The sequence below is a fragment of the Hipposideros armiger genome, unplaced genomic scaffold, assembly GCF_001890085.2.
Source record: "Hipposideros armiger isolate ML-2016 unplaced genomic scaffold, ASM189008v1 scaffold_97, whole genome shotgun sequence".
Lineage (NCBI taxonomy): Eukaryota > Metazoa > Chordata > Mammalia > Chiroptera > Hipposideridae > Hipposideros > Hipposideros armiger.
In genome coordinates, this window is record NW_017731447.1 from 3,871,062 (window position 1) to 3,888,041 (window position 16,980).

A 16,980-nucleotide genomic window follows, 5' to 3' on the forward strand; every position below is an offset into this window, starting at 1 on the left:
ACACACACACACACACACACACACACACACACACACACACACACACACACACACACGTTCACTGCCTTGGGTAAGAGGTGACTATTTCCACATAGACCATTTCTCGTACTGTTTTATCATTACGAATTCATCAATCAATGGATGTCTTTTCTTCCCTTTGTGGAGGACAATTTCCATACTATTTTCAGCTTTCTTCCTGTTTCCCAAATCCCCTTTTCTCCTTTGTTCTTGTTCTGTTCTCAGCTCAAATGGCAGCATACAGGGTACAGAAATGAAAAAGGTGCTTGAGTAGGGCTTGGCAGCCTGGCAGTATTACAAACAGAAACTAGAGTTTCAGGGAGTATGTGACCTTCCTGCCACTGGTGGGCCTACCTTAAGGGGCCCAATAGTCTACTGGAGACAAGACAGTACCCTGCCCAAGACTGCTCACTCCTAGCAGACCGACCCTATGAGACATTATGGACATCTAGTGGCTGCTCAGGATAATGTCTCAGAGCTGCACATCAGGGTGGAGAGTGGGTTAGCTCTGGGCTTTCCCAGGAGCCCAATTATCCAGGCTGGGCCCGGCGGTCCTGGTCCTCTTAGAGTCAGTCCCCTGGACGATCATCTGTCCCACGTTTTAGTATGGGTCCAAAGTCACTCATAATGGCAGCCTGGACTCATCTTTATCCTAGTCCAGCAAAGTATAATGATAACACCTGCATACAAGGCTACAGAAGAAAGATATTTGGAAATATCTTCAGGCCCCAGGTTTCAACGCCAGTCAGCCATACATTGTCATCCTGACTGAGGGACTGGGCTCAGAAGGGGCAGACTCTGATAGTAATTGTCATGTGGCTTCAGGTAAGTCACTATGCTTGTCTGATTGTCATTAATGACGTTTGTAAAATTGGAGGTTAAATCCAGGTGATCTCCCAGGTCCCTTTTAGCTTTAACATTCTGTGATCTATGAGCCTTTTTTGTAGCTGGGAAAACACTGATTTGCTTTGGCACCGTGGATCGCTAGATTAAACTGATGGAAGCACTCTCTTCTCAACTTTGTGGCTCATTTCCAAGACTTGGCTACACTCCCAAAGGATCAACCTTCTTCACAGTGCTACATATCTGAGAAGGGGTGGGAAGCACCGACTATGAGAGCTGGAAGGAACATTCCAGTCCTTTCCCTTAATTTTATAAATGAAGAGACCAAGGGTTAGAGCTGTTTTACGATTTGTCGCATGTCTAATCAGTGGCAGGAAAGGGAGTAGCATTTAGGTATCCAGTCTTAATACAGGTACGAGCTGCTGACACCCAATCACCGGCTGCCTGGCTCCATCACAGAAGTCTCTCTGTGTGAAATTGCAAGTGAAAACATTCCCAACCCAGAGTTTCTTCCTTCTCTTCATCTCAAAGTTTAAGTCTTCCCCTTCTTTTTATTCCTTGGTGGCACCACTCTAAACCAAGGGCTGTGAGGGGCAACAGACGATGGCTAGATTGTACTCAGGGTGCACTGAACTTGCAGTTCAGAAGGGCTGTGCTGCGACGGACCACAGTCTCCTCAGGTTTGTGGCTTCTGTGGTGCTCTCATGGCCCAGCTGGCCAGCAGGGAACAAGCAGCCCCAGCTAGAACTCCATGGGCCGCATAGAGCTTGGGCATATTCCCCCTCATCAATCAGTCACGGATATTTACCAGGAAACAATGTCATTACTAAGTATCCGTTTGATCCAAGGTAGCCCACCCTTCTACCCACCTACCCAGCATGGGGGCAGAGCCTTTCATTTATTGGGCCTGGAGCTGAAGAGATGGGGCCTGAGCTTGCCTATTCCTGGCAGGAAACTAGCCCATGCAGAGCCCCTCTTTGGTCTGAGGAGGGAGGGGCAGCCATGGTCCAGTGTGCCATCCAGACCCCGGCCAGGGTATCCTCTGGCACTATCAGTGGGATGCCAGCTGAGGCAAGAAGAGGAACCTCTCACTGGCAAGTTTCCGATTCTCCACAGATCCCTGTCAGGCTAGGCTTCCCTTTCCTGGGTCTGTAAGGCGGTGGTGCCCTGCTGGAAGCTGATGATGTGCAGATGGGGCTTGAGTCAAAAAAGCAAACAGGCACTAAAGAGCTCAGATAGAACTCAACCTGAGAATTAGGTTTCGACTTACTTCCATTTCTGTCTCATTGGTTCTTTTGTTCAGTCATTGTTAATGAAACAAGGATCCATTTTCTCATTCCCCCCCTTCTTACCCTTCATTCATTTCTCTCATATACCCTTTCTCCCCAGCTTGCCTCCGCCATTTACATATGTAGAGTAGACACATTGGACATTTTTGTTACAATGATGAAAACACTGGGCTCAGGGTTTGAAGACTGAATTGAAATGCTGGCTCTGGTGCTTCTTGGGTGTGTGACCTTGAGCATATTATTTGCCTGCCTGAGCTCAGTACTTCCATCTGTAAATGGAGACAACTGTGGTAATTACTTCACTGGGTAAATGAGGATTAAACAAGCTTGCGCACATCCATCCATCCATCCATCCATCCTAGTATAGTGGAGAGCATGAAATGTCCCAGTAAATGACTGTTAAAGTGGATGAATGAAACCTGAGTTCTCATCAACTGGAAGAAAGTTCTGGGGAATCACTTCAGGCCCAAGTTCCTAGACAACTGGGCTCTGCCAGGGTTCCAGTCCTGGCTCTGCCACTTACTATGGGGCCTCAGGCAATGCGTTAACTATTAACATTGTTGTTATTTGACTGTAAACGCCTAATAAAAAGGTCTTGGTAAACAATGGGCAATCCAGCTTGCCTATACTGGAACTGTTTCCAGGACTTCAAGAATTCCCTGGCATATTAGAGGAGGCCCAGGTTCCTGGCAGCAGACAGTACTGAGTTACGGGTGTGGAGAGCAGAGAAATCCAGGACCTCCTGGTCCTTAAGCAATAGCCCACATGCAGGTGATGAGGGTTTAACAGCAAGCTTTTGCCAAGGGGTGGGGGGAGGGGATCAGCCTTTGAGAAGCAGCAATACTAAACGGATGCCAAATTCTACCAGACTGGCTTCCCACGGCTTAGCCACAGATGGCCCCACCCCCACGAGGCAGAGAAAGGGGTTGCCTTTTTGGGATGAGAAAAGACTGACCTAGTCCTGTTCTACACTGGTCTGTGAAAGGGTCTCCTCTCACCAGAAACAGGGGCAGATGGCTGCGCAGTTCTCTAGGCGTCCCGGCAAGAAACAGGAGCTGGTGAAGCTCAAGGGTAGAAGGCTTAAGACCCCACCTTCCCATCCTCTGGGGCACGGAGGCGAATGGGGCGTCATAAGGCTGTGAAGAGTGAGAAGCAGCGGCGCTGCCGCTCCGTGAACGAACGGGTTGTGCCCTGGGTTCTGGGAGTTCACCTCCATCCTTCCTGCCGGTCCCTGTGCCGTCCCAGGTTGTCACTCCCCGGCTCCTCGCACTAGGTCTTTCCTTCCACTGCTCGCCTCCCCCGCAGCCCTCATTAAGAAAACTCTCGTTTAAAGCTCTAGTTAAAGCCGACGAGGGGTGGGGAGATGTGCGAGGGAGAGGGCAGGCCGGAGCGAGGCCTCTGTGCAGCAGCACGGGGCTGTCAGCGCGGCCCGCGCTCCCGGTCCTCTGGTCCCCAGCCACCCCCGCGTCCCCACCGTGCGGCTCCAAACTCCGCGGCCGCGGCCGGGCCGTGCGGCCAGGCGCCCCGTCAGCAGTCGGCGGGGGTGCGGATGACGCGGTCCGGGCGGGAGGCCGGCCAACTGCAGCAGCCTCGCCGCGGGCCTCCGCGCCTCCGGGTTCCCGGCCCCTAAGCCCACCTCGCCCGGCGGCAAAGGGCGCCCGGCCCCCGGGTGCGGGGCGGGGGCGGCGCAGGCTCTCCCGCAGCAGCCCCGCGCCCGCTCCAGCCTATCAGCGGCCACCCGCCGGCTCCCTCCGACCGACTGGACCAAAATAGCTGCGAACGCCTGCGACTTGCGCGGCCTCTCACTTGACGCTCACTCAGGCTCGCCCGCCCGCCCGCTCGCCGGCCCGCTCCCCTCATCTAAGAGGGGGCGGGAGGAAGCGGCCCGGGAGGGGGGGGGTAGGGGAGAGAGAGGAAGAGAGGAAGGAAGGAAGGAAGGGAGGAAGGAAGGGAGGAAGGGCTCGGAAGGGAGGGAGGGAGGGAGGACGGAGGGGGACGTGGGACGGAGGCGAGGCGCGGGGCTGCGAGGCGGCGGCGCTGGAAGGCGCCGGCGTTAACCCCTCGAGGGCAGGCGGCGGCGGGGGAGCGGTGTTCATACATAAGAGCACTGCATCACGCTAATCTTCTCCCCAGAACAGTATGCGTCAGCAGTACATTCACGTTCTGACTGAAGGACAAAAGGATGAGAGAGCAGTCTGCGTGGCTGCTGCCTGCAACACCGCGAGCCCGGCGCGAGGAGGAGACGGTGGGCGCCGAGCGCGGGGGCCCCACTGCTGCCGCCGCTGCCGCTCGTAAGCGGGGACCATGTTCCCGGGCTCCGGAGCGTTTCCCGCAGCCGCGACCCCCGCTGCTCACGCAGCCGCTGCCAGCGCTCGGGCCGCCGCCGCAGCAGTCCGCGGGCAGCGCAGCCACTGAGGGCGCCGGGAGCCGAAGCCCCGAACTCGCTCGCCTCGCACAAAGCCAGAGCCGGCGGCGCGCCGGGGGCCCGGCTGCGGCGGGCCACGGTTACGCGCTGCCGGCGGCTGCGGCCGTCGCCGCCGGACCCGCGCCCGCCCCCGGACTCCCCGAAGGGGCCTGCCGTGCGGGCGCACCCCGGCCGCCGCGCGCTTCTCCCGCGGGCGGACCCGGTCCCGGCGCTGCCTCCACGCCGCTGCCCCTCAGGGGGCTGGACGGATTGCTGGTCCTCGCGCTAGCAGACGGCGGACTGGAAAAGTCAGCCCAGATCGTGTCTCTTTAACCCTTCAGAGAAGAGGCGAGAAAAGAAGGGGGTGTGTGTCTGAGGAGGGCGCAGGAGTCGCGACACCGCCTCTTAACTCTCGCGGACCCGCGAGCTAACGACTGCATCCGCCGCCGCCGCCGCCGCCGCCGGAGCGGCCGCCACAAGGAGAGCGGGCAGCGCGCAGCAGCCGGCGAGCGTGCGGCCTGGGAGGCTGCGGGCGCCCCCTCACTCTCCGCCGGGCGCAGCCCCGGGAGCGGGCCGGGGGCGCCGGAGGCACGATCCGGCGATGAAGCGGCTTCCCCCTTGGCTGGTGCGAGCCGGTGCCAGGGTCCAAGGACAAAGCCGGGAAGCGCTGGTGGCGCCGCTCCTCGGGCTGAGGGGGGGGCATGCACCTGCATAGCCCGCCGGGCCTTGGCTCTCCCCGGCGCCTCAACTCCGCTGCTCCGCCGTAGCCGGCTCCGGATTTACTAGAAGCCATTTTGTCTCCCCCTCCCCTCCCCTCCCCTCCCCTCTACCCTTCCCGCCCCCTCTACTTCCCCCTTTTGTTAATTACAACTAAGAAGTAAGAATGGGAGCGAGGCGGCCAGCTCCTGGGGAGACCGCTTAAGGACACCACGCCAATTCCTCCCTTCCTTCCTTCCGAGGTAGGTGACAGCGAGTAACTGGGTGGGGATGGCTGCAGTGGGGGACAGAAAGTCTCAGCTTTCCGAGGGCTTGTCTTGAAGGGGGGCTGGTGGCCGAGGGGCCGCTCTTGAGTTGGGCATGGTGTTTCCGGCCGATCTGCTCCGTCTCTCTAATCGCCCCCTCCCCACCTCCTTCTCCAGATGGAAAGAGGCGCTCCTAGCTCACTTAAGCCGGGGTAGGGCTGGTTCTCCTTTCCGAGCCAAAATCCCAGGCGATGGTGAATTATGAACGTGCCACACCATGAAGCTCTTGTGGCAGGTAACTGTGCACCACACCTGGAACGCCGTCCTGCTCCCCGTCGTCTACCTCACGGCGCAAGTGTGGATTCTGTGTGCAGCCATCGCTGCCGCCGCCTCGGCCGGGCCCCAGAACTGCCCGTCTGTCTGCTCGTGTAGTAACCAGTTCAGCAAGGTGGTGTGCACCCGTCGGGGCCTCTCGGAGGTCCCGCAGGGTATTCCCTCCAACACCCGGTACCTCAACCTCATGGAAAACAATATCCAGATGATCCAGGCTGACACCTTCCGCCACCTCCATCACCTGGAGGTCTTGCAGCTTGGCAGGAACTCTATCCGGCAGATCGAGGTGGGGGCCTTCAACGGCCTGGCCAGCCTCAACACCCTGGAGCTGTTTGACAACTGGCTGACAGTCATCCCGAGCGGGGCCTTCGAGTACCTGTCGAAGCTGCGGGAGCTCTGGCTGCGAAACAACCCCATAGAAAGCATCCCCTCCTATGCCTTCAACCGGGTGCCCTCCCTCATGCGCCTGGACTTGGGGGAGCTCAAGAAGCTGGAGTATATCTCTGAGGGGGCTTTTGAGGGACTGTTCAACCTCAAGTACCTGAACCTGGGCATGTGCAACATTAAAGACATGCCCAATCTCACTCCCTTGGTGGGGCTGGAGGAGTTGGAGATGTCAGGAAACCACTTCCCTGAGATCAGGCCTGGCTCCTTCCATGGCCTGAGCTCCCTCAAGAAGCTGTGGGTCATGAACTCACAGGTCAGCCTGATTGAGCGGAATGCTTTCGATGGGCTGGCCTCACTTGTGGAACTCAACTTAGCCCACAATAACCTCTCTTCTTTGCCCCATGACCTCTTCACCCCACTGAGGTACCTGGTGGAGTTGCACCTACACCACAATCCTTGGAACTGTGATTGTGACATTCTGTGGCTAGCCTGGTGGCTTCGGGAGTACATACCCACCAATTCTACCTGCTGTGGCCGCTGTCATGCTCCCCTGCACATGCGAGGCCGCTACCTGGTGGAGGTGGACCAGTCCTCCTTCCAGTGCTCCGCGCCCTTCATCATGGATGCACCTCGGGACCTCAATATCTCTGAGGGTCGGATGGCGGAACTTAAGTGTCGGACTCCCCCTATGTCCTCTGTGAAGTGGTTGCTGCCCAATGGGACAGTGCTTAGCCACGCCTCCCGCCACCCACGGATTTCTGTCCTCAATGATGGCACATTGAACTTTTCCCATGTGCTGCTCTCAGACACTGGGATATATACATGCATGGTGACCAATGTGGCGGGCAACTCCAACGCCTCGGCCTACCTCAACGTGAGCACGGCCGAGCTCAACACTTCCAACTATAGCTTCTTCACTACGGTCACAGTGGAGACCACGGAGATCTCGCCCGAGGACACGACACGCAAGTATAAGCCTGTTCCTACCACGTCCACTGGTTACCAGCCGGCATATACCACCTCTACCACGGTGCTCATTCAGACCACCCGTGTGCCCAAGCAGGTGGCGGTGCCCGCGACAGACACCAATGACAAGATGCAGACCAGCCTGGATGAAGTCATGAAGACCACCAAAATCATCATTGGCTGCTTTGTGGCAGTGACTCTGCTGGCTGCCGCCATGTTGATTGTCTTCTATAAACTTCGGAAGCGGCACCAACAGAGGAGTACAGTCACAGCCGCCCGGACAGTTGAGATTATCCAGGTTGATGAAGACATCCCAGCGGCGGCATCTGCGGCAGCAACAGCAGCTCCATCCGGTGTATCAGGTGAGGGGGCAGTAGTGCTGCCCACAATTCATGACCATATTAACTACAACACCTACAAACCAGCACATGGGGCCCACTGGACAGAAAACAGCCTGGGGAACTCTCTGCACCCCACAGTCACTACTATCTCTGAACCTTATATAATTCAGACCCATACCAAGGACAAGGTACAGGAAACTCAAATATGACTCCCCCCTCCTCCCAAAAAACTTATAAAATGCAATAGGATGCACAAAACAAAAACAAAAACAAAAACAAGACAGCAACTTTTGTACAGAGTGGGGAGAGACTTTTTCTTGTATATGCTTATATATTAAATCTATGGGCTGGTAAAAGAAACAGATTATATTAAAATTTAAAAACAAAAAAATCAAAACAAAACTATTTTCTAACTTGTAAGTTCTATTTAAAGGGGGAGCGGGGTTCTTGGGAATGTTGTGGGGTAGAAGCCACAAGTCAACTTGCTATGCTGCCAGAAGGGATTTCTGGTATAAGGTTGAGTCTGCTAAAATAAAACAAACTAAGATGCCAACAGACAGCCCTGAAGAGCTAGGGTGTGGGCTGCTGAGGGGTGGGGGGTGGGGTTTGACTGAATCTGTCATTTTTTTTAGAAGATGCTTCCTAGGATACAGGAATATCCATTTCTATAGACACCTTTCTTAAGCTGAGAGCTGTCTTTCCAGATTTATCTTATTTAAAAAAAAAAATTACAAAAAAGCACCAAGAATTTGTACTGTGCTAAAACGTTGAGAGGCAATAATTTTTTTTCTTCCAAGGCGAAGGGCAAGATAGATCTGTAAATGTCTTTTAAACTGGGAAACCACCAAAATTCCAATGAATCCTTAAAGAGGCTGAGTCTTCCTGTGCACAAGTCTCCGAGGTTTGTGCACTGGGACACACGTGTGCCCCGCCTGACAGAGCGCCTCAGGAAGGAGCAGAGAGGGAAGGGAGCTGGCGGAGCTCTCCGTCAAATGCTTCCACATTGCACCAGATTCCTGCAGTTGGGCTTAACCCACTCTGTGCAAGGCATGTGTCTATTCAGGGTTTCCCATGAGGAGGAGGAGGAGGCCCCTGAAGTGGGTGCGGCAACAGAGGGGGTGGGAAGGGAGGGCAGGGCAGAGAGAATGTATTCACAGGAGGCCATAAATTAGCATTGTGCCATGTCCACCTGTTGTTCCTGATACCTGACAAATGATTGTAGACAATGATGACATTTTATGATTTTTAAAAAAAAATGGCTTTGTTTGTTTTAAGGTGGAGAGGGAGGAGACTGGGAGTGGGGAGCTTGGGGGAGTGGAAGCTTTTCTCATGCTTGTGATTTGGTGACTATTCTAAATGCTGATTCATTAGGGATTAGTACAGCTGATGTCAACTGGTTGTGGTGATGGGGTGGGGGCAGCACACGAGTAGAGAAGAAAAAGGAGAGCAAGTGCACAGGCTCATTTAAAGTAAACGAAGCCTTTCCCCACCACGATGGTTCGTAGAAAAGATGTGAAATCCACAGATCAAACGAAACTGATACACATGCACACAGAGTGAGTTCTGCGTGGAGTCCTGTTGGATGTAGCACAACGGGGGGGGGAAGGCTTCCCTCTCCCAGGCCTACCTCAGGGGGAGGCGGAAGGAAGATAAAGGGTGGGTGTGGGTGGGCAAGGCAGAGATCTCTGTTATTCTGGTCCATCTCATGTAACTTCTTTCATTTATTATTTTAGCTTTAAAAGGAAATAAAGGGTTCAGATTTGAAAGGGGGTGGGTTGGGTGGGGGGAATGCCAACAAAAGAACACTGATTGTAATGTGAGAAAAGTGTATTTTTGTATTTTAATAAATATTGTTCAATTTTTAATTCAATGTTCCCAAAGGGTTAACTTGAGTAAGACCCTGAACCTATAAATTCTTCTGAGCGCTGACCAAGTCATTTCTATTTAAAAAAAAAAAAAGGAAGGGGAGGGGCAAGGTAAGGTGGGAGGAGAAAACAGTGTTCAATTTCTTTCAAGTATGGGAAAAGCTTCAAGCTGTCAACAACCTTTCCTTAGCTTAAATAAAAGCACCCCCATTCTAGTGCACCGTCCACAAGCTAAGTGTGTTAGTCCCTGGCTTTGTTGGGGGGAGAAGCGAATTCCTTATGCCCTGGAAAAGCAGGGGAAATGGGTCAGCTTCAGCTCCTGGGACCTGGCCAGAAGTTAAATGCCACCTCAGCAGAAGCTGCTGGTCAGGCAGCGCCAGCTCTACCCGGGGACCCTGGGGGACCTGGATTGGAGAGGTCTGCAATAATGTGTGGCTTAAACGGGCAGTGTCGCTTCTGTTCTCTGAGGGCGAAATAGTCAAACATGTCTTGTGGTGGTGGGTGTCTGTCTCCTGATGCTTACCGAGTAATGACGTCCAGGCAGGCTGCATGAACTGGGATCCTGCGTCTCTTCAGCGCTAGTATTTATACTAATGCAGGGAATCGGGACTGAGTGGGTGTGATCTCTCTGGCACTGAACAGGGAGAGAGGCAGGCAGCACTTTGCAGCAGTTGGCTGAGAAAAGGCTAAGAAAGGGCCAATTCTTAATCCTCCCGGGTGAATATCCATCGGCTCTGGGTACCAGTGTCTGCGGCAGCATGCGTGCATGGGCACACACCTAGAAACTGCCACTCATGTTCCTAGGCTCCAAAGAGATGTTCCCTTTGCCTGTCCTTTACCACCCTACCCCCAACACAGAGCGAAAACTGCGGCAGAGTCATGGGTGGGACTTGGCTAAGACCAGTTTTTGAAAAAGCAAGAAATCACCCCCTTCCCTAGTGCCACAAGACTAGACTCAGGCTGCTCAGAACAGCTTCAGAGGCAACTGTGGAAGGTGCTGCTTGAGAAGCAGAGGATGTGGGGCCCATTTCCTCACACCCCTCCTTTCTTACAGCTCTCTGGGCAGTCGGGCAGCAGCAGCTCTGGAATAACAAAGGGTCTGTGGCTGAAAAAAGGTCTGAGGGGAGAGGTAGAGAAATGAGCCTAAAACATTCGTGGGGAAGAGGCCTGAGAACAAATGCATTTGCTGTGGGGTGGAGCAAACTCAGGTCTTGGAATCTGAGGGAGAGGTGCTTTCCAGAAGGGATCACAAAGAAGTTGGGGGAGACTGGGAACACGGTTTCTGTAGAAGTGTCCTTACAGCCGCAAGAGGAGTGCCTTTTCCCATTGGGCCTACTCGACCTGGGCACCGGTTCAGCTTTTAGGGCAGCAACCCTCCTTTGCCGTATGTTTGGGTCTGTGTCCTTTGTAGCAGGTACTGGGACAGCTCTTCAGAGGAGTCCCACAAGCACGGAAAGAGCAGCCTTTGATGCTGTGTTGGTGACTCATCCCAGACCCTGGCCAGGCAGGAGGGTTTGCTACCTGAGAACCAGCATGGGCTGGTGGCTCTTCAGAGGGGTAGTTATAGCAACATGTCAGAGGGAAAGACTGCTGCTGATTATATGCAGTTAGAGAATTTTCATTACAGAGTTTTTTGAAGGCCATGAAAACTCTAGTCTAATCCCTTCACATTTTACAGTCAAGAAAACCAAGCCCCAGAGAAACTGAAAGATACATCCAAGGGCACCGTGCTTGTTAGTGGAAGAGGCGGGACTGAAACCCAGATCTCTTGACTCCCAAGCCAAACGTGCTCTCTAACTCAGGCACTTGCTGGCTGTCAAGAAGATATTCCTTTCCTGACCAACATGCAATAAAAACTGCACCTCCCAGCAGACACCTGTGTTCGCTGTTCCTTCCTCCTAGAGCTGCTCCATCTTCAGAGCTGGCTCTACTGCCCCCCAAAGCTTGGCCACAGTTCTGACCACAGGGGCCCCCAGGGACACATGTACTTGCTAAGGGGCTAGAGTCTCAGAGCTGCACAAAACAGCTTCCCGGTTCTCAGGCGCAACGGCAGACCGAAACTGCAGGATCCCACCGAGGGTGACGGCTGCTGGGGAAAGGGCGAACAGATACGGCAGGGTGGCGGTGGGAAAGGTGGCTGGGCCTTCTCCTGGCCTTGGAAGCTTTGACGGAGGTGTTAAAGTACCAAGCAAATCAAGTTCTCCAGAGCAGAGTGGCTTCTGCTCATCTGGCTCCACAGGGAGACTCTTAGAGGGCTCCTGACTCCTCTCCTCCACAGTATCCACCCCAGCCCAGCTCTTTTGGTGACATGCTGTGCTGCCACCGCCATCATCTGCTCCAGGGCCTTCTCTTCAGTGTGATGCTGCATCCTATTCTCAGGGAAGGTACAGCAGACAGGCTAGTTTCCAAGGCCTGGAGACATTAGCTTTATCATGGCTGTTTAACATGTATTGAGGCCAGCAACTTGCTGGGTGCTAAGTGGAACGACACAGCAGAGTCATACAAGACAATCCCTGCTGCTGGTGGGGAAGAGGGCCAGCGTCCATGGCCACAGTGGCAGAGCTCTGGCTTCCTTCGGTGCAGATGGGAAGAGAATGGGAGGGAGACGGCTGAGGGGGCCTCACTCAGCCGAGGCAGCCTACTGCCTTAGGGAGCCAGAGCCCACAGGTTATGCTCCAACATTTTACTGCCACAAAGAGCAGGGGCTTAAAATTGGGGGTGGGGTGGGGTGGGGGGAGGGAGAGAGAGAGAGAGAGAGAGAGAGAGAGAGAGAGAGACATTTATATCTAAACACATGTCCGATTTTATCTATTCTGCTTGTACTCAGCACTCCATGCCACTGGCTAATGCAGGCACTGCACATGCCATTTCTAAATCTTGCTCAGCTAAACGGCGAGGCAGCTTTTGGTTCTAAGTACCTCTCTTGGTTCCATCCATTCAGAAAGTACCCTGCCCCTAAGGGGGAAGGATGACTTGGGCAGTGGGTGAAGGTTATTGTAGTCTTTGCTTTAAATTAAAATGAAGTACATTGCTTCTTGGAGCAGGGATAAAGGCTTTGGGGACAGATCACTGAAGCACACCTATCTGCAAAGCAGCATAGCATTGAGCTGCAAGTACAGACTCTGGGCTGAATCCCAGCTCCATCACTTATTAGATGTGGGACTTTGGACAAGTACTCAGTTTCTTCATCTGTAAAATGGACACAATATTAGTACCTACCTCACTACTTCATAGGCTATTGTGAGAATTGAAATTATGTCTATGTAAATCTCACTTAGAACGATGCCTGACATCGTATTGATGCTATATAGTTGGCATTTATGTCATGATATCCGTAAGGGGACAGGCCAACTGCCCAGCCCCCATAACCATGTCTATTCCTGAACCTCATCCGTGCCCAGAGAGAACATGCCTGCTGAGCTACTGCAGAGAGGAAGGATGATGACGCAGAAGTCAGGGACGACGGCACAGCACCGTCTACGAGCCCAAGCACCGTGGGAAACATGGGCTGTACTTTTCTTCCCCGGAAGACCCGCTCTGTGCTCTGTTCCCCAATCCAGCTCTATAGCTGGCCCAAGGCACTGTGTTGGTCTACGACAGATTCTCTGCCCTTGTGGGGGGCAAGAGGAAAGGAAGGATGCTGGTGGTACAGAAGCTGAGGGCTGGGACAGTATACATCTGCCTGGGAAGCGTTGGTCCTTTGCCAAGGGGCTAAGCATTATAGAGTCTTCTCTGCCTATTCCTGTGTCTCTCTTGGGGTGCCTTACCGAGGGTGAGGGGGGAGGGCGGAGGCACCAGGAAGCAGAAGGCAGCAGAGAGAGGAGGGCTGTGGGGGCTTTCAAGCAGTGTTGGAGGGCTTGGAGAAAAGAAAGGCAGGAAAAAGCACCACAGTTGGAGCAAATGAGAGCAGAATGGAGCTGTGTGGCAGATGCACAAGCTAAGGGTCTGCAATGCAGTCAAAGAGGAAAGCCAGGAGATTCCTCTGCCCTGGCGACCCAGAGGCTGGCTGGACCGTGCATGGGGGAGGACTGTTAGTGTGAAATTCATGGCACAGAATGAAGAAAAGCAAGGAGATCAACTTTCCAAAAGAAGCCTGAGAGAGAATGCATTTTGAGTTCCTAGCGAGAGGCTAGAATTAGATTTTCGGATGATCACAGGTTTTATCCTCTGGTATATGCCAGCTTTGCTGTCAGCACTTGGGCCAAACCACCTCCCCACAGCAGCCCCGCTCCCTGCGCTGGAGGCTGTCCACTCCTTGGGGGAGGCAGCCTGGCCTTCAGAGCCGGAATGAAACCTTGACGGGCTCATGAAGGGGTCTGCTCTGCATGTTCCCTTGTTTCTATTAAGGCGCAGTCATGGGGGGAGAGGTGAGGGTGCAACTCACTGTTTACCCACAGAAACGGTTATTCCAGAGGAAGGGTGTGATACAAATTATGTTTTCTCATCAAATGATGACGACTGAGTTCAGTGCTCATGGACCCTGGCAGTGAGTCAGAGAGTAGGCCTGGGCCTGTGGGGATATCCCTGGGAGACACTCTCTCGTCAGAGGAAGTCAGCCTTTGAGAGGATGGCGTTGTCTTTTCTGGCTTGTCCCCTCAAGAAGATTTTTGAACCGACAGTAAGGAAGCACTGAGATGAAAGGCAACTCTAATGCCACGTGTGGGGATGATGTGGACCAAAGCAGTACTTAGCCTTTCGGGTTCATTCATTCTGTGTGCTTAGGAACAATACTAGTGTAATTACTAAAGTTTAAATTCTTAAATACCAAAGGAACAGTTCTTGATCCACCTAGTTCCCTAATACCCTCCCGCCTCCTTAGTCCCCCACCTATCAGAAGCACACTACACTTAATTCTCAGATCAGCGCCCCTCCCATCCCCATCTGAGAACAATGGTCCGCCATGACAGGACCTAGGATATCCTGCAAGAGCCTTCCACTCTAGATGACTAATGGCTCTCTCTTCCCTCTAACGGTTCTCATGCTGTTTCCTCCTCCAAGGCAAGTCCTGAATCTGGAATCTCTAACAGTACCTTTAAGGTCCCAATCCTGGTTTCCCAGAGTCTGTGCTGGTGTTGACTTATTCACTAGGTAAGTCTCTCTACCTGCCCAGTGAGTCAGCAAGGATGACTGAGAAGGGCTTTCACACTAACCGTTTCCTGAGCAGAGTTCGTTTCCTGGCCTCGGGCGACTTCTGCCTAGCCCTTGAGGCCCTGGCTTCTTCCCTTTACCTACCCACTCATCTGGGTTCATTAAGACCATCCAGACAGCTTCTCCCACTCAGATTCTACCCTGTAGGTGAACTGAATGAGTTAGCAGCAGCTCTCTGCAGAGGCAGTTCCCTGGATGCGCAGCGGTGTTTGCAGGAATGCTCAGGGCGCCCCTCACAGTAGGCCCAGGAACAGAGCTGAGGCCTCAGATGCTAACAGGCTGTTTCCGCGGCCCACCGCTGCAGTGGTTACGAGTTATAATCTATTACCATTGCGAAGAGACTTAATTTCTGGACTTAAAGGAAGTCGGATAATACTTTATCCTATTAGCGTCTGCCTGGGTGAACTGACGGAGGCTTTCTTCTGACACATTCTGGCCTATTCTTCCAACTCATCTCTTTAAGGGGGTGAGTTGGGAAAGTCTGGAATAAGAAAGGAGGGAGGGCCAAGGAAGAGACGGCTGAAGGCACTGGGGAAAGGAAAGACGATTTTAAAATTAGAAATGGGAAGAGGGGATTTGTAGGGATATGGCAAGACTGAGTATCTGAAAGCACGCCTATACTTCAGTTTGTTTCCCTCGTGAGTTACTGGGTGTGATGTATATGTGTGTGTGAGAAAAAAAGGTCCTGAGGCCACAGAGAAATACGAACACAAACTAAGTAACTGGCCTATTCTGTGATCTGTTTTGGCCTGCCTGAAGGGTAGCTTTCCCTTTTCCCTTCTGTAGTCCCTCTTCCACGGTCCTGTTTTAAGTCCACATCTGCTCTGACCAGTGGGATCACCTCCGCTGAGGGCACCTTCGCATCAAGGGTGTGTCATCAAGGCTGGCTGACCTTGGGATGGCAATGGCGACTGCGGACAGAATGGCGGTTTATGGCTCCTGACTGCAGGGATGTGGAGACAGTGAAGGGAACTTCCCAGTTAGTTCAGGAAATGCAGTTAACCCTCTCATTTTATTTATGAGGAAAATGAAGCCCAGGGAGATGTATGTGACTTGGCCAGTGCCACGGAGGTGGTGATGCAGAGACCAATTCTGGTCTCTGGGTTCTCACCCCAGCACTGTTACTGAACACCAGCAGGTCCCACCATGACCTTAACAATTGGTGGGGTGGGGGGTGCCATTTACAGAAACTACCAAGGGCCTACTGCCCCCTGGAGTTTGCAATGCGGTGAAATCCCTTAGTTTGCTTCCAAGGAGACTGCGAGAGAAGGGGAAGGCCTTTCTCACCAGCACTGTGCTTAATGCCCTGAGACAGATGGTGCCCACTCGTGACTTCAGACAGACAGCCAGAGCTGAGGAATTAGGCAACTTCTCTTACTCTTCAACCACAAGTGTTTCAGAGCATGTGAGTTCTGATGGCAGCCCAAACAGCTAATAAATTAAAAGAAGCATGTGTTGCTTACACCACCTTCCCCTTCCCTACAAGAGTGAAGAGGTGTAAGGTCAAGAACACGTATCTGCACAGGCCTACGGAAGCTACATCATGTTGGAGGTCCATTCAAGGTCAAGAGGAACCCTGGAGACGCAGAGAAGTCGGGAGTCCTGCTTCCACCTCCCCCGCCTTCCCTTGTGCTGGGCAAGCTCAAAGCGCTCAGGCTGACTTAGGGGCCTGCTCTGAAACTGGGGTCTGAAGAGCTAGGAAACGTCTCAACAAATCCTCTCTTGGGAAACAAAGTGGCCCTGGCTATAATTTCATCACATACATTTAATTAGAATCTGTCTCCTTCACGATGGTTTCAAGCAAAGTCCCAATAGAAACATTCTAAAAGAACAGCCGCTTCCAGCCAGGGATCTCTTTTAACCAAGTTAATTTAGCAGAAATTTGCCATCTTGGATTGGGTGGAGTTATCTCTTTTCAACTTCAAAGCTGGGAAGAGAAGGGAGGTGGGAATGCAGAGAAATAAAGAGGAGGGCGGGGGAAGGGGGTTCAAGCAAATGAGTTTCCATCTATTAAGGAGCAGTAATTTCTGCTGGTGCCCCTAGAGACCGGTCCCCTCCAATAATGGCCCGACTCTAATGATTCCCACTCCTAAGCAACAGCCTGTGTTCTGCTGTGTTGAGATGAGCTGTGCCAGAGAAATTCCCTTTCTCTCGGAGGTGCTGCTATCATTACGCAGGAGGGATTAGCCAGCCAGGAGATGTGCTTTTGGTGGGGCGACAGGAAGCTAACGAAAGGATGCTCTTCTGCAGCAGGCCTGGTACTGCTGACCCAGGACATGAAAGGCTGGGAGACAGGCTAGAAGGTAGTGACAAGATGAAAGGGAAGACACTCTGGTCGAGAGAGAGCAGAAGCTTGGGGGCCCCCTGAGAAGTGACTGAACTCAACACGAGAGGGACACTGGCTGCCTGGGAGGCAGGGGCAGG

The 16,980-nt window shown here is 53.2% G+C and overlaps 2 protein-coding genes across 2 annotated transcripts in view; one reads left to right on the top strand and one right to left on the bottom strand.

Annotated features, from left to right (window-relative positions):
- The window catches only part of SND1 (staphylococcal nuclease and tudor domain containing 1), a 442,168-nt gene that overhangs the window by 54,828 nt on the left and 370,360 nt on the right, over positions 1 to 16,980 (bottom strand). The gene's annotated exons all lie outside the window — the stretch shown is intronic.
- On the top strand, positions 4,154 to 9,408 carry LRRC4 (leucine rich repeat containing 4). The gene is made up of 2 exons (XM_019646122.1): positions 4,154 to 5,513; positions 5,694 to 9,408. Exon 2 carries the CDS (start codon positions 5,794 to 5,796, stop codon positions 7,750 to 7,752), a length of 1,959 nt encoding a protein of 652 aa, XP_019501667.1. The 5' UTR covers positions 4,154 to 5,513; positions 5,694 to 5,793; the 3' UTR covers positions 7,753 to 9,408.